This window comes from Anguilla rostrata, chromosome 15 (genome assembly GCF_018555375.3).
Source record: "Anguilla rostrata isolate EN2019 chromosome 15, ASM1855537v3, whole genome shotgun sequence".
NCBI lineage: Eukaryota > Metazoa > Chordata > Actinopteri > Anguilliformes > Anguillidae > Anguilla > Anguilla rostrata.
This window is the reverse complement of record NC_057947.1, coordinates 6,654,388-6,677,274: the sequence shown is the minus strand read 5'-3', so window position 1 is coordinate 6,677,274 and position 22,887 is coordinate 6,654,388. Positions and strand designations below refer to the sequence as shown.

Genomic DNA, 22,887 nt, shown 5'->3' with positions numbered 1-22,887 from the left:
TTGTCGGTGTACCAGCCAGCAGTTCAGTGGTGGTTTCCACAACAATATTTCAGAAGGTCACCTCTTTAAAAGTGAAGAAAATAAAATTTGTGTATCAAGGTGAATAGTTTAATGATGCAATAACTTTGCTAGCTTGGTTTACAAATAAACTGTAGTTTTAACAAAATAAACTTTTTGAAAATAAACATCATTGTTGAAATATTGAATACAACACAGCATGTAAGTTCACCATTGTATTTTACAGAAGGCTATTCAGAATGTTTTTTCTGAAGTAGCCCAATTAGAATTTTTCAATTACTGTTCACAGATAAAAAAAATAGAAATAACAAAAATAAAAATATGCCTGTTGAATTAACATACGTCTAATGTTTATCACAAGGAAATTCAGAAGTTCTTTTTTTTTTCAGAAATATATTTTGGCAAGATCAGAAATCACCAAAAATAATTTTCATTTATGTATGTGATGAAAGAATATGTTAGCCTTTATTTGTTAGTAAATGTTTAGGGAAAATGTTGATTAAACACAGGTAAAAAATAACACGCACTTGACAATTGCTCTTAATGTCCTTTAAAAATGTACATTTCTTTCAAGCAATTTTCAATGACCAAAAGTTTTCTCAAATTATGGTTGGAATCAGCTACTCTTAAGTCACAAAAGTAAACAGATTTACACAAAGCACACATTGTCTTGTACACAGCAACAAAAGTAAATGAGCGGTGGAAAACAGATGAAAAAGCTGCAATTTTATCCATTTACTGCCTTGAAGAACAACATTTACAGGCTCAAAAAATGCATGATAGGGATGAAAAATGGTTTGATTGTTGACTTTAATGCAATATGTTTGTCATTTTCGGCCCACAGTAAAGTTATTTAGATGAATGAGAAAATCTTAATGGTTTGCTTCTGCATTTTCACATGGGACCATGGCAGTTCATTCTACATTTTGTTCTACTTAATTTAAAAAAGAAATTTCAAAGTTTTGTTAAGAACTTACTCATTTCATTATATGCGCCGCTATTGTGAATCTGTGTGACTTCACCTTTTCCACTTTGAGATCCCTTTGAAAAACAGATGGATGACAAAACAGTTTATTCTCACTGTACTATGAAATACACATATACGCTCAGATGTCAGCTGAGCAAAGGCCTAAACACTGAACTGAGTATATTTACATGATACACACGGTTAGTGTGGATGCCGAGCCTGTTACAATACACACTTTGATGTCTTTAATCTCCTTATGACATGTGCACACATATAATTGACCTTTTACTTTTCTGAGGCTGAGGAAAGCTGGAGCCCATGTGCTGCTAAGCTAATGCGTTACTTCAGACCCCCAGCATGGTCCACAAAATGATACTAATTTAGTATTCATGTGCCTGCCAGACCAGACTATTCTGATGTTACTTCATTGCAGATTAAGATTTCAAGCTCCTGTTGTCTGACCCCCTGAGGCCATACCAGTAAATTGGTGTGTTCATACTTGCCAAACCACCAGAAACAGCATGTCAAGGATTTAAAGGAAAGGAAAATACACTGCTACTCAAGGGCAATACTAGAAAGCACAGCTGTTGGAACAAAGACAAACTGAACGTCTCTTGTCATAATTGAAGGATTCTCAATAAGCATCATTTTCACTGAGCCTCTTTTCAAGACCCATTCAAGCAGCGCACAAACCTGACCTAATCAACATGGTGAAATGGGCATCGAGCCTCCTCATGACCTGAATGTAGTCTGCAGAATGCATTTAGTAATTTCCTCATGCAGCATTGCTCGACTGAGCAAAGCACCGTATGGGAGTTATAGCATGGTGCCTCCAGGCAAACTGCTTTATTGATATGAGATCGTTTAACTGGTTTTCAGGGAGCCAAGCATCTAATATGTGCATTGACTCTTTTTTATCACAATTATTTTTCTACAGTGACTTTAAAGAAATGGCTGCCAACTTTAGTTTACTGAACAGTATAATTATAAGATGTTTGTTTTTTGGTTTCTTTTACATTTTTGCATATGGCACTGATATGCAGTGACTTGTACCATATCATGTTTTTATTTATACATATTTATATATATATTATTGCCAGATATTTCAATGACCCATAAACCTGTGGTTTGAACACTCCTCTTTATTTAAAAGAAAAGTTACGTTAAAAATGTCCACATGGTCCAATAGGCAGGGTAACCACAGCCAATCGATTTACTGCACTTGCCCATAATTGAACAAAGGACCAAAAATGATACATGGAGGCTGCTGGGTGGTTCACTGTCCTAGTCCATCCATGGCCCCCAACTGGGGCAATGGATGACATCACCCAATCATGAACCAGCAACCCCCCCCACCCGCAATTGAGCTGGTGACTGCAAGTCCGCAAGTGAAGAGTCTTCCTCTAACTCATGTCTGTGCGACCCTGACACGTGAACTGTGATATGATGGGAAGTGGTGCTCAGAATCAAACGCTTCATAGGACAACAGGCTTATCTATGCTCTCACAAGTCAATAGCGGAGGCTACAGCACTGAGCACAGTTACATATGCTATTGGGCATTTCCAGAATGGAAGGAAAGCGGTAAAATCTGTTTTAAAAAATGATCATTGGGCATATTGGCACAACGTGTACATAAGTACTTTAGAATGAATCCAAATTTTTTCATGGCCATGTAGTAAAAACAAGCTACAACAAGCCACTGAATTTTACTAAATTTTGGAAATGTTTAGCACTTAAACATATATCATTTTCTACTGAACCTATTTGACATACATGAGGCTTTCACTGACTCCTCTTTAATTTCTCTTTTTTATGTCATATGCCTGCTGCAAGCCACTCAAATCCAGAACAATTACTAATACAATTGAGATTTCACACTACAAAATGTACAGACCACAAGGAAGTATCATCACATTGGAGGTGGTGTCAGTTAGTTGCATGCTGGAATTTGTGGTGATTTTTAAATGTATTTGTAAAAATATCTCAATATTAACTGCAAAGACATCACACTGTATACATTTCTCATATCCCAAGAAACATTCCTGCATTTATTGCACTTTTGACTTCTAGCAAATTTAATTCTCCTGCATTCACTGCCATTTTGAATTCCACATAAACACAGTATCTGTTCCTCAAACATATTGGGCTTATCAACATTGGACTTAAGTGTTTTGCAACAGACTAGTCACAGATTGAGCAAAATGGTCACAATAACCAAACAAAATAAAATCTTGTGAAAAATCTGTTGTATAGATATATAAGCAATTTTTTAATGATCCAAATGTTGTGACTGTAGGTCATCTTGTATGCACTTTTGTTATTTGTGCATTGAATTGTTTTTGTAACCTGGAGAACAGTTTAGCTAAATTTGACCACCATGACTCAAATGTGTACCGTACCAATAAAAATAATTAAGGGATTACCGCTTTCATGACATTGCTGCTCCCTTGTATCTTACAACGAGCATCCCTTCTGGGGAGCTGTTGAACAGATCTCCTGTAATTGTGAACTCTGGTTTAATATTCACATGATAGACTTTGAAGAAGCAATAGAAATTGGCCTTCTCTTCTTAGTATAGGTGCACATGTGAATACACCTTCAGGCAGAGCTTGCTGGGATTTATTCTTTTAAGTATGCATTTGTATATTTATCAAATGTAAATTTACATTTCCCATCAAATTAAGCATGGCACAAACTTACAGACTTACACTTACATAATGTCAACATCGTTTTATTAGTCTAGTGGGAAAAAATGCAAGAATTAATCAATGATATGCCCATGGCCTATTGTGATATTCAACATCTGGGGAAAAAAGTAAATGTAAAAGCTCACAGGAAGCTGTCAAGAGCACACATTGTGTTGATGAAGGTCATAGGGGGAGTCAACTAATGTCTCATTGGTGTCTACAGCTGCAGAGAGACCCAGAAACATGCAGATTGGGTCATGCAGTAGAGAAGTAGGGTGTGTCGCTATGGTAATTGTAGTCAGGGCAGACCTTCTGCACCAGTTTGTAGTCTACGCTGTGGAATGCGATATAGATGCATATGACTTTGAACGGTTTGGAACACAGCCAGGAAACATGACTCTGAGTTTGTTCCTGGTAGCACACCCTGGGCGGATCAAAGCTGCACAGAGTGGTCTTCTTGGCCCGGTCTGACATCTCGTACTCGATGCGGCAGTTGAACGTTTTGGCATCTTTGGTCTCCAGCGTGGACTGTTGAGCAGTCTCAAACTCTACAACCTTTGATGGCGGCACCAAGCTCACAGAGACGTTCCCCTTGCCGGTGGAGTTGTGCCGGAAGTAAACGCTGAAGGTGCCGTTCCCGTGGTCCACGATCTTGCCCGTGATGAGAAGGTTCAGCTTCACCGTCTTGATGTTGGAGTGGAAATCGCCCCACCCGAACATTTTTTTGAATTTCCCAGTCTTCACTATGGGCCTGCGTTTAGTTCTCGCACGCGTCTCCTGAACATCTGTCTTATTAGATAACCAGTCCCAGAGGTCCTCTGTGCTTCCTAAGTGTGTCATTTCCCTGATGTTCTGTCCGAGCCCAGGGGATCCCTGGGCAAACAGACGCAGAGGGTTTACAATCCTGGGGCTGGCCACGTCTGCCGACAGACTCTCTTCATTATCGCTTCCTCCCCATTCTATCAGCTCGGTCGTGGGAATCTGTACTTTGCTTTCTGTGACCTTCAAAAGAAAAGACAAAATGGCGCATTATTCAAAATGGTGTCACAGCAAATGGTTTTTGCTTCACATTTAGTTATCATGAAGTACACAATATTCTCCAGTGAACCTTTAAGATATAGCCCAAGGCTAATTGAACATTATGTTCCAGGTGGGAAAGACATTTTTTTAAATTTGACACTTGTTCCTCTTATGTATAATACTTCATACAGGCCTTAACCATGCTGAAAACGTTCAAACTGAGTCTCTTTCAAGGCTATTTATTGTGTAATTTTGCTACTTTTATTAATTTGTTCTTTGAACACAGCTATAACACAGTGTGAAATCATATGATATATAATTATACCAGATTTTTTGCAACTTTCTGATTTCTGAACTGCACAGCAACTAAGTGAGCAGGACTCATTAGAGAGCAGTTGTAAGAGACCTTGACAGAGCCATTTTACGCAGGGAATCTGTTTGTCTCCTAGCCCCTTTTCTCCTGGACCTCCTCAGATAAAGTCTTAATAATTCATGGAAATAAGCTTAGTTGGTATATTATTGGTAATTAGAGGTGGACGCCTTCCTAAGGCATGGTTGAAGGGATAATTTGCAGCAGCAGATGCGAGGGCTTTGAGGAACACTGCTGGAAATCTCAGAGAAGGGCTTTGCCATCTTGTTCCTTCTAATTATAATTTCTTGCTATAAGCGTAATTAAAGCGTACGCGTAGACGGCTAACCAGACAGATCCCTCCATCAGCAATCCCTTTCTTTGCTTGTAAACTTGTGCACGGAATCTTTAAATTTGGTTCCAAAAAAAACCAGTAACCGCAAAGCCGTGCTTGATGTAAACACTGTCACGGCTGAGACCACGGGTGCATTGCGCTGATATGCCGTACAACGTGTTGTACATTCACATCAGGCACCGCTGTGCTAAATGAATGATGGAAATGGGACAAAAGACCTGGCAAGTTGAAAGTTCTCCACGTTTAATGTGAAATCAATGAGTCTCCCACGGATTTCTACCTTGGTGCATATATCACTTCCCTCAGTGCTTAATTAAGACAATTAGCCTCACCTAAACACGTTTGGAGGGACACTCTATCTTACCACTCTGTCTTAGTCTATGTACCTCTCTCGTGTGTGTGTGTGTGTGTGTGTCTATCTGTCTGTTTGTCTGTCTGTCTGTGTCTGCTAGTGAGAAGTAATTCCTAAAAATTATACCATGCATATTATTTCAGAATTCAGATTCTTGACAGTCCTTGAGGAAAGTACATCTTTTACAACCGAGCACCAAAAACAGTTTTATTGTAGTGGTTGTAAATCAGACACTCATGCAATTGGATGTATCAAGCAAGTGATGTATGGCAGCAGTGAAATTAGATACCTTTGTTCACTTGCCTTTTACATATTTACACCCCATCATCACCACAGAGAGAAAGGCTGAATACCTTGCCCTGTGTGCCAGTGCAGAAGCCCAGGTAAGGAGAGAAGTTGCAGAAAGATGATTAAAATGTAAATGAGAGAACAGTTTAAGCGTGATGAGCAACTGAGAAAATTGTACTGCCATGCAGAGGAGGGAGGGTGCGAATCAAAGTCTTTAATGCCTGCTGTAAAGGAAAAGGGGTGAATTTTAAAGCTAGCTCTGACACAATTTCTCTCTCTCTCTTTTCCTTGTTCCCACTCTCTTTTTCTGTTACTCTCATGCTCCCTGCCAAGTACTATGTTTTTGTGTGGTGTGGTAGTGTGTGTGTGTGTGTGTGTGAGGATTAGATTGTATTGCAAGTATAAAGGACTAAACATTCAATATTCATTTCAAATGATAATAATTTAGCCAATAATGATGCACATTGGCTAAATTATCAGCATTTGAGATTTTAACGTTACTTAATGCTGACTATTATAATAGCCAATGTCATATGACGTTACATACATGCTATTTCACAAGGAGCAGGAGACAGTGGCCGTTGTGATAACTATAAAAACATGTATATAACTATAAGAATGTACCGTTTATTCATTTTTCAAGTATTGAACAAATAAAATATTGGGATTTGTTGCTCATTGGGTGTGATGTACATTTCTAAAGCCACAAAATGGTGGATGTCTGGAGAAAGCTACATGAGCCACAGTTTGACCAGCTCTTAAGTTCTGTTTGAAATGAATGAGATCCTAATAGTTTAACCGCATAATATGCCAAACATCTGACCCCAGTCTCCAGGAAAGGGTTCAGTATGGTAGATAATGCTGCCAGAACTGTAGCCAGTGAGAAGAATCAGCTTCAGTCCTGGTCTGCGGTGAACGTTATGGAATTGGCTGCCTACTTGTTCCTCAGACAGACATATCTTTTATGGTTTGACATAAAGGTAATTGCTGCAGTGACCAGGGCTAGCCTCTGGAAAGTGATTAAAAACTCAGAGGCATCTGGCTGGTGGTTCACCTGTGAACATGCTCTTAAAATGCATCTGCAGGGAGTGAGTCACTGGCGGTGGTTGATGCTGCATCATGATTGGTTCGCCCGCCCTGGGGCAACTTCGCGTTGGATGGCAGATAAATTCTCTCTCCATACATTCTTTCTGCTTGCCCTCAGGCCATATCGGCCTTGTATAGGCTGCATAACATGTGGAAATATCTGCAGGACTTTTGTTTCTTAATGATTTCAACTTTATTTTATTTTTTATAAGGACCCACAGAGTAGTGTTATCTGCTCCTTCTGGTGTTTATTATAGAAAGAGTAATTATTGTTTTGCATTCTGGTGGACATTTCTGTTGGACTTGGGCTTAAAGCAGATTTTATTACACCTTTCTAAATATAAATGGAACAAACAACAATTAGCGCGTGTATCAGTGTTGATAACTGGGTGGTCACAGCGATTCACTGGACTGGTTTTCTTTTTACAACGCTAATTGGCTCCCGTTTGACAATACAATTTATTATCTGCATTAATTTTCTCTGTCTGTTGCTTCATTAAGTCCATTCCTTTCTTCTTCAGAGTTCACATTAAAATGGCAGCAGCAAAGCGGTGCTAATCGCCCCAAGTTTAGTTGTGTCCTCACTGCTGTTAATGCATTACTTCTATTTATTCGGTTACCACACACTCATATCTGAGGTAATGTAATTGGTTTATATTTATGCGTATGTTCCACTTAAACAGCTGGACAATTACTGCAGCAATTTCGGAGCGAAGGACCTTTACTGAAGGTCCGAGGACGCCGTATCAGAGGCGAAGCACCCGTGTCGCGCACCTCCAGTCCACCACCCGCACCGGGCCACGCTCGCGTAATCTGGCAGGCCTGCCGTGTCTGTCTCCTGAATCCAGCATGACGAGCCGTTTCACCCTGCTGGAACTCTCCTCAGTTCTGGCAGAGTTTCAGTGTTAATCAATCCCACAAAGAGCCAGCCCCACAGGGAAGGGCACGGGGCATGGGGGGGGGGGGTAGAAGTATCTGCATCGCGGGACCCACGGCGTCCCTGGGAAATAGATGGCTACCGTACCTGGCTGGAGGACACCTGCGCTCGAAAGCCATCATTCAGAGACGGAGATGCTCGGCCGCTGTTCAGGGGAGACAATCGCGGAGGAAAACCAGCAAACGGAGCCACTGGTGACCAACGGATACGCCACAGACAGCACGTCCAACGCCAGGCTAACGCCACACAGTCCTTCCGTATGCAATACCATGTTTAACCACTATTACCCACCACAATTTGTCTAAAAAACTACTGCATATTTAAAACAGATGTTGTCTCAATTAATATTAACTGAGTGATCCGTTAGCCGAGAAATTAGATGTCACTACTCATGTTCAAAGACTGAGGTTTTGATTGATGATTACCTGCCGCCTCGTGCATTTCAATATTTTCAGTTTTCATCCATAGGTGCCCAATTATTTTAGCAGGTCTTACTGAGGTAAATAAATGCACAGAAGTTGGGGGAAAGCGATTAGCTGTTCTTCAGTTCGGCTCTGGCAGAAGCAGTTCATTACTACTCCAAGCTGGAAAATGTTTTAGGAGAGTAAGATGTGGCTAAAGGCATCCCAGCAGTGTGCCTGAAATGTCCCTCAGTGAGAGAGACTGAGGGAGATACGACACCACTGGAGAAAAGCTCGAGGACGCACCTGCTCCTGAGTTTGTCTGATAAAGCTTATTAACTGACTTCGTAGCACCAAGAGACGTCCTGATTTCAGTACTGTACGCAAGACAGTCATATACATCAGACCTTTTCTCACCATTTCATTTGTTTTACATTTTTTGAAAAAAATTTTAACTTTAGAAAGCTGCCTCATAAATAACTATTTTTAATGACTATTTTAATTGTAGTGGTTTCCACCCGTTTCTTGAAAAAACCAACAAAAACAAAAGCAATTATGTAAATTGTCGTAATAATCCGGTTTTTAGAAATATTTTCATTCATTTGTGGGTTATTGCGGGAAGCCTTTTGGTTAATATAGGTAAGTAAGTAATACATGTAGTTGGAACAATCATGAAAAAACGAGCCACGGTTTAGGTCAGCTTTGTGGATTTGCATCCTTTCTCACCGGCCATTGATTTTTGATAAAGTGTTTATGGCTGTGTGATGAGTTAAAACGTCTTTAGATTTTCTCTGCGAATATTGCGGAAATATTGGATTTCTGGGGTAGCCGGCAGGCAGTCTCGTATTAAAAATATGGAGCATTTTACAGTTATTGATTGAAAAAAAAATGATGTGTCTAAAACTTGCTGAGGTACTACGCTTTGACACATTACATTACATCATGTGTGAATGAATCTCTGAAGATAGAAAGAAGTGATGATCTCTCAAGATAGATTTAGAATAATCAGCAAATCTTGCCTTATCATGCCGATTGATAAACAAGGTGGCATACTACACATTACCTTACGGAAGGCAATTTCCTTCCTCACTTCCACTCCTTTATAATCCAACCCTGTTAGTAACTCTCCTGATGAGATCACTTCCTTCTTAATTAAATAGCCAACTAAATGGAATTCTCGTTGAACACTATGATTGGTATTGTGCAATAAAATACAATAACTTCTATAATGTTTTCATGTATTCTTACTTGGTTTCCAAAAATGTTGAATATAAGCAAATGTAATCTCTGCAGGGTGGTCTGTAAGTATTTCGACAGTGACACAATTTTTGTTGTTTTTGCTCTGTACTGAAGCACATTGGATTTGAAATGAAACAATGAATATGAAGATGAAGAGCAGACTGCCAGCTCTAATTTAGGGGGATATACCTTTATATTGTGTGATCAGTATAGGAATTACAGCCATTTTCATACGTAACACCCCCCCCCCCCCCCCACATCGTCAATAAAGAGAAGTGAACCAGGTCGAGTAGCAGCCCAATGTTATGCCCAAGCCATAACATTACCTCCACCATATTTCACAGATGAGGGTGGGTGCTTTTGGATCATGAGCAGTTCCTTTCTCCACTCTTTCCATCACTTTGGTACAGGTTAACACTAGTCTCATCTGTCCAAATTAATTTGTTCCAGAAGTACAATTCTTTTTTAACAAACTCGAACCAGGTCATTCTGTTCTTGAGGCTTATTGTGCATTGCATCTTGTGGTGAGGTTATGCTAGTGTAGTCTTCTCTTCATGGTAGTCTTTGACACATCGACGCCTACATCCTGGAGAGTGTTCTTGATCTGTTCAACAGTTGAACAGGGGTTTTTCTTTAGTATTGTAAGCATTCACAATCGAAAGTGATGCACTACAGTCGTTCTCTGCGGTCTACCAGAGTGTTTGCTATTGCTGAGCTCACCAGAATGTTCCTGCTTCTTAACAATACATGAAACAGTTGATTTTGACACACCCAATGTTTTGAAAATGTCTCAGATTGATTTTTCTTTTTCATGATGTTCAGCCTCAGTATGACCTGCTGTACTGTCATTGACACTTCTTTGATCCTCATGCTGAGAGACAACAGCAAATGCAGTTGCACATGTCACACCTAGGATCAAGTCTAGACCTTTTGTCTCGTGCATGAACTAAGGATGCAATAACACACAGCTGGCCAAGAAACCGCTGATCAGTCAATTGTCCAGTTACTTTTGGTCCCCTAAAATGGGGGGAACTACATCTAAAAAAAAGCTGTAATTCCTACAAGGATCACCCAATGTGGATGCAAATGCCCTCAGATTAAAGCAAACAATCTGCACAATTTTACATGCACACCATTGTCACTACATTCATTTTCACCTCATTGTTCAAGCGAATAATTCTTTGTTCAGGGAAACAGGATGAGTCCTCCCAATAATAACCTGCTTATGGGCGATGGCAATTCCATGTGTTTTTTTTTTTCATGTAAAAATTAGCATGTAAACGGTTCATCTGATTGGTCACGTGGGAAGAGCATATCCCCTGATTTATTCACGCAAAGCTCAGCGCAAGCAGATCTGTCCAACGTGACCAAGCTAATGTTTCTCTTCTTTGAGCAGCTCGCGAGAGGCTGATTTTTGGAGAGCTTGAGACCCTTCCTTATGGAAGAAAAGAGACAGATGAAAGAGAGAAAGCACTACTTCCATTTTTTTCCCCTCAAATACTGGAGACAGGTACTTCACAAGAAATATACAAAGACAGAGACTAGCTGACAGAAATTTGTTAGAAAGAATATGACAAGCTAAAAATGAGCCTTCATTTTCAAGGAGGAGAACTGAAGAGAGGGAGAATAATCAGGAGATTTATAATGCTCACTCTCCAGATGCCAAGCTCTTTCTGCCACAATACGGATTTTAATTAATGGGGTAGATTGCTGTCTAATGCACTAACATGTGCAGTAATTGCCCTTTCCTACAGCAAGATGCAAATTATTGGCTAAAATATTGCCCCTATTAGGTGGTGTAAACTCTGGTCAGATGTCAGTTTCATTGATAAGTCATCACTGCTTTTGCAGTTGTTGGCTGGGAACATGTCCGAATACAATTTTAAATTACAACAAGCCACAAAAAGGCATGTTCTAAAGGTAACTAATGGTGATGGAGAAAACCTACATCACATACTGGGTCTACAAATGTTCAGTGTGGATTATGGTTGATGTGTCAAGGCTGAGTTGCAGTATCTTTAAGGTACCTCACCTCATTTTTTAAACTTAAATCAGCAATTAGAACACATACCATCAGATGCTCCCAACACAATCACCCTCCGTCATCCTCCTTTGGTTGTTACAGTATGTAAGCTCTTGAACAGCAGGCCCTGTGCTGCTGTCCATCTGACGTGGAGGATAGCAACTGGCTCCGCCCCGCCCCTCCCCCCTTCCCCCCGCCCCCGCCCCAGAACTCCCCGCCCTCCCAGCCAACGGAGCGCTCCGTCGCCCGGTCTCCGCAGCCCATCTGTAACCACAGCCCAGCGAGCCCCCCGCAGCCGCCCAAGAACCAATCAGAAGGGAGCGGCGCCCGCGTCCCGGCGGCTGATACGAATGAACCGCGAGCCACACGTCGCCTCCTCCAGCCCCTGACCTCGCCGGGGCCGTCACCATTCCGGGCTCCCGCGGATCTGAAAGGTGTTCCAGCCCCATCTCTCAGCCCCACCTCTCAGCCCCACCTCTCAGCCCCATCTCTCAGCCCCATCTCTCAGCCCCATCTCTCAGCCCCACCTCTCAGCCCCATCTCTCAGCCCCATCTCTCAGCCCCATCTCTCAGCCCCACCTCTCAGGCCCATCTCCCAGCCCCATCTCTCAGCCCCATCTCTCAGCCCCACCTCTCAGCCCCATCGCTCAGCCCCATCTCTCAGCCCCACCTCTCAGCCCCATCTCTCAGCCCCACCTCTCAGCCCCATCTCTCAGCCCCACCTCTCAGCCCCATCTCTCAGCCCCACCTCTCAGCCCCATCTCTCAGCCCCATCTCTCAGCCCCATCTCTCAGGCCCATCTCTCAGCCCCATCTCTCAGCCCCATCTCTCAGCCCCCACCTCTTCAGGCCCATCTCCCCAGCCCCATCTCTCAGCCCCATCTCTCCAGCCCCACCTCTCAGCCCCACCTCTCAGCCCCATCTCTCAGCCCCACCTCTCAGCCCCATCTCTCAGCCCCACCTCTCAGCCCACCTCTCAGCCCCATCTCTCAGCCCCATCTCTCAGCCCCACCTCTCAGCCCCCTCTCCTCAGCCCCATCTCTCAGCCCCATCTCTCAGCCCCACTCTCAGCCCCATCTCTCAGCCCCATCTCTCAGCCCCACTCTCAGCCCCATCTCTCAGCCCATCTCTCAGCCCCATCCTCAGCCCACTCTCAGGCCATCTCCAGCCCCATCCTCAGCCCCATCTCTCAGCCCCACCTCAGCCCATCTCTCAGCCCCATCTCTCAGCCCCATCTCTCAGCCCCACCTCTCAGCCCCACCTCTCAGCCCCATCTCTCAGCCCCATCTCTCAGCCTTCCGGTGCGGTTTTATTGACCGTATATTCCTTTCCACTGATTGAAGTGCCGTACGCTTCGCCATAAAGCCAGCGCTCAGAAAATATAAATTAACTCTGTTGTAGGATCTATTGCCTGTTACTTTTTTTTATAAGGAAGGGTCCTCCCCCCCCCCTCTTTTTACAATCTGGTCTTCAGATTAGTGCGCTAAACGCCATGATTTCTCCGCCACCGTACTCCTGACCTGATGACGCATGGCGATTTTAGGAGGAATGCAGCGGTGGGGCAGTGGTGTCAAATAGTCCATTTGTTCCCGCTGCTAACGTGAAAACGGCGTTCGCCATCCCGTCGAAGCAGTCCTAATTAAACACCTCAATTATTCAACAGGAACAAATGTGCCTTGATTGATTTGTAAAAGAAGAAACATACCACGTATTGGATGTTGTGGAAAATACCCATGAATAAAACAGAGAACAGGGTTGAACTGGATTCAAACTCAGATTGCAGTGCAAGGTTCCTACTGACGAAATGTAATCTTGTGAGATCAGATGGCCAGCTTGCTCTTTGGAATGAGAGTAATAATAACAACAATCCATGTAATGCATCAATAATCTGTTAGACTATCGAAATTTACTGATAACTACAAATGCTTAAAAATGCGATAACAAAAAGCAATAAAAACAAATTAGGGATGAAATATATTTAACCAAAATGAAAAATCAGTAAATTATGAGCATTCGGTGTAGATGTACATTTAAGTAGCCTATATAATTAAATAAGCTGCATATGGTCTAATGCAGTTGTCCATGCAAGCGCATTGTAGATCTGGTTAAAACAATAATGCAATTTACAGATACACTTCCTGTGTTTCTAGTGCAGGCAGGAGTGCTTTGTTACAGTATTAATGGAGGTGGTCTAAATTAAACATCTGGGCAATGCAGACATAAAATTTGAGACAAACTTTTATTTTGTCAGAGGGAGGGTCAAAGGGACGTTATGCAGCATTGTCATACTACAACCAAGTTATAAGATTTTAAAGATGGCCAAAGATTTAAAGATATATGTAGTTACCAGGGGCCTGGCGATGCCTGTCACACAATATAATCTAGCTTGATAGTCCTTCCAGATGTTTCATTGTGAACACCCAATGAAGGAACTTTTACTTTACTTCACATTTAATATGATTTTTTTTTTTTTGCAGGCATTTTTATAATGCAATTTTGACTCTGTTTATATTGTTGTAAAGCCATATTGTTGTGTAACCTGTATTGTGTTCGCATCTTGCCTTCAACGCTATGGCTTACCATCAAGGACCTCAACGGTTTTCAACTGTGTTGTGCCATCCTTGACAATGCGAGACTCTGTCTTCTATCTATTTGTAAAATTAAAAAAACTAACTATATTGCACCAGGTCCTACGTTTAGCACACAGGAGAATGAGAAGGACTCCCATGTTTCATCTCCAGTGTATTTTTTTTGTCACATCTTCCTTGCGTCATAATGATCAGAAATTATGACGGGTGAACTTTTGACAGTGAATCTGGAATAAAATGCATTAAATTGGGATTTGCTCACTTGAAAACGGCAAGAAATTGGCAAAGTGCGCTACCTGCAAATATGGCTATAAATATAGTGGTGGTGAGAAAATATAGCTTTGGGAAGATTACACCCTTTGGGAGCTGTGTGAGGGAGTGAACACACCTTTGGCTTTATGGTGTCATAAACAGTTAACGTGCCATACCTGTGCCCAACTGAGATGGCATGTGTTCTGTAAATAAGGTGGAGAATAGGTGGCTTGCGCAAAGTGGGGACATCGCCAAGAGCGATTGTAGGCCGAGTCATCATCAGAACTGCAGTGTAGTCTTCGCTGTGATTTGTTATTTATTTATCACAACAGAGCAGTTTGCAGACGGGCTATAGGAGGCTGTTCGGGGAAGTTCAGAGTTGGCATAATGTCCGATACGGACTGTGATGTCACTCCTTGTGAAGCATTAACTGAACGATAAGTCCCCTTTGCTGTTGGCCTTTAGCTCGGCAGGCTAATGCAATCTCTCATTGCACGGGTCGGGCGTTGCTCCAAACGCGTAGCAGACCTACCATGCAACCAGAAACGGTCACTTAGGAGTCAGTATACAGCCAGAAGTGGACTAGAAAGGAGGTCAAATGTTTTCTAATAACCCTGGAAGTTGGACACTACAAACCACTTTAAGATTTTGTTCTCTGAAGGAGGACCTTAAACTGGGATACACTAGAAAATTTTTTATTTGAGCTGTATGTATATGCTTATGTTTACAGGATTTATGTTGAATGCTCGCTATAATCAAAGCAAAGACAAAAGCTTAAAATCCAAGTCTATGGCCAAAATGGGGGAGGCCATATTGAAACTGAAGATATGGCCACATTTATTTGAAAAGCAAACTCCCCCAGCTACGCACAACTGTGTTTGTAGAAACAAGTTCTTTTTTCATGTAAATTATGTTTGTTGCCAGCAAGTGTAATTTTTAAACATTATGAAGTCAGTCATCAGGGATATGTGACACCCAGGAGGGCTTTAATCCTGTAAAGGGACTCAGTCACTGGTGGCAATGTCAACACTGTCCATATCATCAAAGGCAAAACAGCGACAAAGTCACTTTCCCAGTGGTGCAAAAATGCACGTCATGCCTACGTTCAGCTTGCGTTCATATTCACTTTTTTTTTTTTAAATGTGTAGCTATGAGAAGGGGATAATTCACGTGTATCCAAACCTAATTAAAAGCATTGTGAAGATAAATAGGGAGGCACATGCATGCATGCTTCATCACAGTACTGCTCTTGCTAATTGAGAAATGTTAAATGTGAAATCACAAAGGCCTTTTTGTCAATTTTTCAGTCCTTCTATAAGGTTTCCTGAAATTTACATTTACATCTGCACCAGACTGATAGTTATTAATTAAACTAGTAAATCATGTGCAAGGTAAATATTAAGTATTTGGTGATATTACATCTAATTACAATGAAGCTCTCATTTATCATAAATCTGATTCATTTATACCTTAAGAGTGATATCTTTCTCAGTAACTGTAGGGCTGAGTAAGTGGCTAAAGATTTGCATTCACCACAAAGAAATTTAATCCCTGTTACATTTCTCACTGCTGGCACTCTAACGATTGTGTTCACATCTTCCGACACAACACATTCAGACACAAGCGAAACTGTTAAACTGATAATTACATATGCAACATCAAGAGGCCTGTTCAGAAATGCTTGTAATTACTGTTTTGTTGCTCAGAGAAATAAATATTTAAAAGCTTTTTATAAGCAAAATATTAAAGAGTTAATATTAAACTGTCCAGATGCAGCCCTATTACAGCGCTGCTCACTGGAAATATCACAGACGGCATTGCTTGAGTTCAGATCTCTCCCAACACAATGAGATCCCAACGTGTGCACATCTACAGTACCGCACCAGGAATAAGCCAGATAATGAAATCCAGAGCAGCTTCTATACATTTTTTGTAGGCAAACCATTTCAAATCCACATTTAATCAGCCCCGGGGGAATCTTCAGGTTAAATGCCTAAGCACCACATTTTATTCCATTTAATCGTTTCTTTTTCCCCCATCAGCCCCCCTAACTTTATCTGAAAACCTGCGCAAAGTCCCCCCCCCCCCCCCCCCCGCCCACCTCTCGCAGGGCAAGTCCTGTGAGCCGGTGGATGTAGCTGTGAAGACTCCGGCTGCAGCGGGTCTCAGGAATATAAACAGTGTTTCTATTGTCCAGGGGGACGCGGCTCTGAAAGCAAGGAGGGCCTTATCACCGCCCGGCAGCACTGTAATTCTCCGCCGTGATAAAGTGGCGGAGCGAAAAACCTTACAAGGCAGCCACAATCCAAAGACGGATTAGTTTTTTTGACGTAAGCCTCCTGAAAAACTAATCAATCAGGCCATGCCGTATTAGCAGCTGCGTGAGATTAAGGCTCCCGCTCCTAATCCTTCCCCCTGTACATTTTATTACACTTTGCCTTAAATGTACCATAAATAAGTAAGTAAATAAATAAACAAATAAATAAATAAATAAGGAAATCAGACACAGTTGAAGGCGAGGAGAAAAGGCCCCTTGACAGAATTTCTGCGGTTTTTTTATTCTACAGAATGTCCCTGGATTCAAGCTGCTGTCCTTGCTAAACCCGTTACAAGTTTGCATGCCAATGCACCGTCTGTGTAAAAGTTGATTCATGTACTTCTACTTAAGCTTTGTATTTTCCCTCGGACAAATGTATTCACGGATTGTTGCATGAACTCCTCTGACTGAGGGGATTGGCAATGGATTAATTATTCAGGTTTATCTGGGATTGGTTTAGTTGTTCAGGGCAAAAAAAAAAAAACAACAAAAAAAAAACAGTGCTTGGATACGGCTGTATGCCGTGTTGTTAAGGATGAGGGTTTTTGTTGATTTTCCGAGGCTATCTCCAGCTCACAATGTATCTAAAGGGCATTTCACAGAGGCTGACGTGGGAGTTTGTCGGACCGCTGGACTGGCCCCCTCCGTCGGCTCTACCGTACCTCCATCTCGCGGGCCACTTCTGTCCACGGCCCCCGAGCATTTCAGCCCGCGTCTGCAGTCGGCTGCGGACCGAAGCTCTCAGGTGCGCGGTTTGCATGGAAACGTCGCCGCTTGTTTCCGCGCCGACGGCTCGGCTCCAGCACAGATGCAAGATGGGCCTTATTAATGCAAATGACTCCAGTTGCACTAATCCAGAGAATGTCTTAATCTCCGTAAGCGAGAACAAGTTTTTTTTTTTTTATCCACTGTACGGCAATTCAATGGGGATCTTTCTGCCTTGCATTAAAAGATGTCTCTGCTTCACAACAGAGACATTCAAATCTCGAGTCGTCGGCATTTCACAGAACACACAGAAGAGTGAAACAGCCCAGTCAAATAGTGCTGAACACAACAACTGCACGCATCGGATGCAGGTTTTTAATTTCAGTTATTTTAACATGCATCAGATCATATGGTTTCAGCTGTTTCAGACTAATGGCTGCAAAGTGCATAGCAAATATAAGGCATGAGAACCATGAGACGCTAGGCTCAGGAAAGGTAAGATTTGAACATTTCCTGGAACTGCGTGGCGACTATGTGGCGACATAGCTCAGGAGGTAAAAGCGGTTGTCTGGCAGTCGGAGGGTTGCCGGTTCGATCCCCGCCCTGGGCGTGAGCAAGACACCTAACCCCTAACTGCTCTGGTGAACGAGAGGCATCAATTGTAAAGCGCTTTGGATAAAAGTGCTATATAAATGCAGTCCATTTACCATTTACTGCGTCTTCCGAACAGAAAACTGAAGTGGCCATTGGCAGCTAAGAAAGGTTCACAGTTTTGTATTAGAATGTCTGGAACATAGAATGACCGTTGTGCCACATTGCAGAGGTACTGCATGGTGAGTCTTCCTTGATTTTACACTGTAAATATGTCTTGGATGGGATGGATGGGGGGTGGGGGTGGGGTCTGTCTACAGGGGTCCGGCTGGAACCAAGAGCCCCCTGCCCTTGCAGGAAGGTGTCCCACATGGGCTGGAGGTTACGGAGAAGGGTGGGGGTGGGGGGGGGTGTTGGGGTAGTCTCCAGGGGTGCAAGCGCATAAGAGCAATGTGCCAGATGACGGATAACAAGTTGTGAAACATTTAACACTGGCTCAATGCTCATTTACACACTAAACAATGTATTTCCAATGAGTAGGCAAATTCATCCAGGAACTGGCACTTATAAATAGATCAGTGCACAACCCAAATTGTACAGGAAGCCTAATAGAATAGCCTCAGATGTAGAAGACACAAATATATGCTTACAAATATATTTCCAGTGTTTTCTCTCTTTTTTCCCCTATACAGACAATTTAATATTTGCACAATATTGATGGTGTCAAGTCTGTAGCACACATTACCACTGAAAAGCATCTACTTTTTGATTCAATTTAACTTTATTTCAGACACACAGGTAAGAAAAATAATAAAATAATAAAATGATTATTTATTAGTGACAAGTTCTACATATTACCTTCATGTTAGAGCTCTTCTTAATATCCAACTTCACACCATTGCCATTTTACCTCTATTTAAATATATTTTTAGCAATGCAAATCTTGTAAAACACATAATTGTTCCAAACATTAGTTTATTTTCAATCCAAAATTTAAACCTTGCAAGGTTATGTACATTTGGAACAAATTTTAATTCAATATTATAAAGAAAGGGATAAATAATTAGTGTGTGTGTGTGTGTGTGTGTGTGTGTGACAGAGAGAGAATGGCATTTATTTTAATGTTTTTACAGTGTATATATACTATATACAGTATATAGTCATGTAATATGACTGCTGAATGATTTTACAAATGTTTTGTATTAATTACAAAATTCCATGACATTCCATATTCCAGAAGACTACTCATTAGTGATTTTGGATATATTATTATATTTACGCCACAGCAGCAGTGATTCATTTCAGAATATTTTTACATGACTAACAGCTTAAGTTATGCTTGCTGATTTAATATGTATTAAATTAATATTTTGCTAACTTGAGGGCTATTGAGATCACATTATTTTTTCTTGATTCTTGTCCTCAATTCTGTTTTAATTGCTACTGCCTGTTACTGCCAATATTTATATTTTTGGTTTCTCTGCCAAACATTTTCAAAAATAGAAATTTTATCTTCCCCACAACTGACACCATTCCACATAGTAAAATCTAAATTGTGAACAGTAGTACCAGACTGCACCATACAGGCAAGGGGAACGCCATTAATGAAATACAATCGAACTGCTGATTTTCTATCTGCGTGATGTGTAATGATAGCGTTACCACATTGTCCTTCACAATTACCTGGTTTCCTCAATCGAGGTAAAAAATATATATATATATTATAATAATATATTTTTAAAAGACGCTGGCAGATGGGACACTGATTCTCCTAAATACACAACACATACTTTTCTGCAGATCATTTTGGTAAGTAACACAGACATTTAAAGAGAATTATAAAAACTAATGGCATGCGTCATGCTTGCTTAAACCATGGAAATATGTATGTGTCCCAGTTGGCTCTAGCTCATCTATTTGAGCATAAATTCAATTTGTTACTGTTTATTTTACCGTTATTATGTTTGTCACGACTGAAATGCATGGGTTGCAACAATATGTTTATGTTTGTTACGATAGGCATACATGCTTTTTTTTAAGATATTTTTTTCTTAACAACCGCTTCATGTTACAAGAAAACCCTCTCCCAACACAATGTAATATAAAATGTAGTCTATCTGCTATCTTAAAACGGAGCATAGTTGAAGCGCAGACTTCCCTGTATTGCAGTTGTGAACTCCTTTGGCGAACGATTAAGATAACTGCGATGGAGTGTGAACTTCAGTTTTCTACCTGTGCCACACATGTCACACATATAACAGCGAAGATGGCAGTGGAAGCTGTCGTTGGTGGTGCTAGATAATCATATTTAGTTATCCATAAATTCGGCAGTTTTAGGGACAATGGAAAAATTAACGCCATATAGGCTATAGAACGCCCTTACAGTAGCTATTTCTCCCTGGCATCAGGCAGCTTTGTAGAATTTGTTACATCGTGCACGTTCCTCGTTTGTTTTTTTAATTTATTTTATTGATCAACAGCTGTTAATATAATTATTGCCATGACTTACAAATCTTAGATGCTTGTCAGTAATTATCGTACAAGGATAGACAGTTCTCTTAATGACTCAAACGAATTGAAACTCACCGGGTGTAGAGAGAGGAGAAGCAAGGTCGTGAGCAGGTTTTTCATTTTTCTTTCCTTCTTGCTTTCTTTCTTTCTTAAATCACTAATTGCAGCTGAATATAGCTTATAAATAGATCCAATTTTGCGGGTTTGTAGGCTCGCGCTAGGATGTGCACCATTTCTGTAATCACCTGTGCGGAGAAGAGAAGACAGCAGAATTTAAAAACTGAATCTCAAAAACACGTGAGTGAAAATAAGCCCACACAAAACATATGACTCGATGCGGTGTATGCCCACTTAACTTGATCTTGAACTTCCACTAAGACAGGCTATATGATTAATTTACTACTGGATAAGAATACACACTTTCCCAATGTGATAATAGCACGCTTAGACCCAAGACTAGTTTTACAAATGAGGTGCTCACTTCTGTACATAGCCTATCAGATGGCACTACTGTCCGACAAATCGTGTCTATATGATTTTAACCTCACCCTTTCATCCAAGCGACGATATCCAGCCTCTTCAAACTGGTGGAAGAATATTTTCTTATATATTTAAACCATTCACATTTGAAAGACTTGAATTAGTCCGACATATATTTTCCTTTCTACGTTTCTCTGCAAGCGCAGAGACCTCCGAAAGAGTTGTGATATTAACCTGACTTTTAACATGTACGTGATAGAAACGCAAGCATCACTAAATGCGTCTGAGCTGCCTAAAATAAAACAACGATCATATTTAATCTCCTTCGAAGCTCGCGGGTTCTAGTCCAGCTTCAAATCCTCTTAGCTCTTTGCATCTGCTTACTTGCTCTTTTACTTTTCCTCCGCAAAATGACAACGTGACCACAACTATATACAGTAGGCTAGTTGCATAGATAAAAATATAAATCTAAAATTTTTTGATGATAAAATATCTATCTTTCAGTTCAAACGAGGATTATATTTTCTGCGCTGTATGCTTTTCGAAGACGTCCTTTTCCGCCACTCTCTAGGAAGAAGTGTTACTGAGAACAGACGCGCATTTTCCTTCCTCTGTCCACTGTCTCCGCTTGTTGATAAAGGCAACTGACTACGAGTTTTGAGAAGAATACTTGCGTTATTTAGTTGTGGCTTCCCTGGAACGAGTGCGCCTATGAAATGCTGGACACCGTGCTTTTCAAGTTCTGTTTAACAACACGTCAATCGAATTTTAACCCATGGCGAGCCGATTTATTTATTTATTTATTTATCTGGGAGAACGTAACCCATTTCTTTGACTGCACAGTCTATTTGGTGTATCAGCTTTCACTTCCAAAAATAATTAGCCTACTGTTTGAACAAAATGCGGTTTAATATTAACATTTAACGTGCTTCGTGTGCTGTATGGCATAGCTCTCAGCCTGTTAGTTTTATGAGCTCACAAGTCGCTTTTGTCTTGATAGTTGAAATTACGTTAATGTTTTATCATCGGTTGCCTATGTGACTGAGAGAAATTTGCCATGTCACAGAACTGCACCGCATGAATACATAGATCCGTTGTCGTTATTATAGAAAAACTGCATTTGAAGATGCTGCAAGTGGGTAGGAAATTACAGGTAAAAGGCCTAAATTAAGGTTTGTGGTCATCGGCGCCACCATGTGGTAAAAGTGTAGCATTTTTATCGGATTATTTTGTGTTCTATACTTTTGATGGTAAAGATTGTGAAATTATAGCCTACATTCAAAGCGCAATTGCGATACAAACATTTTAAGCATACCTTTATGCTATTAGCTTTTACCTTACATTTATGCAAATGCACCTCAGTTGGCCATTTAGCCGTTTATCTCATGAGTTGGTTGAATGTTTTTTAGAGACCTATGTTGCCTGAAATTGAATTTACAACTCCAAAAAGTAGGGTGGGAAAAGTACATTTTTCAAAGATGCTAAATTCCGGTGGTTTGCGGTGTTGAGCTCCATGTTATTTTTTATTCTGTTCAGAACTTTCCCGAATTGCTTTTCTTTGACTGAAATCTATTCCATGTCTATGTCTATTCCAATAGTAAAAAAAAAAAAAGAAAGAAAAAGAAAAATTGTGCAGTAGGCAATAGTTGAAGAACATCACATCTTTGTCCTGAAAGCTATATGCTTGAATCCTAGAAAGGTTGCTTCTGCTGTTCCTGTGA

The 22,887-nt window shown here is 41.0% G+C and overlaps 1 protein-coding gene across 1 annotated transcript; it reads right to left on the bottom strand.

Moving 5' to 3' along the window:
- Positions 1–220: 220 nt before the first annotated feature.
- nxph2a (neurexophilin 2a) lies at positions 221–21,915 on the bottom strand. Its single transcript, XM_064311025.1, has 3 exons — positions 21,235–21,915; positions 20,762–20,931; positions 221–4,675 (listed from the first exon to the last, which is right to left on the bottom strand). Exons 2-3 carry the CDS (start codon positions 20,804–20,806, stop codon positions 3,929–3,931), a joined length of 792 nt encoding a protein of 263 aa, XP_064167095.1. The 5' UTR covers positions 20,807–20,931; positions 21,235–21,915; the 3' UTR covers positions 221–3,928.
- Between the last annotated feature and the right edge of the window lie 972 nt (positions 21,916–22,887).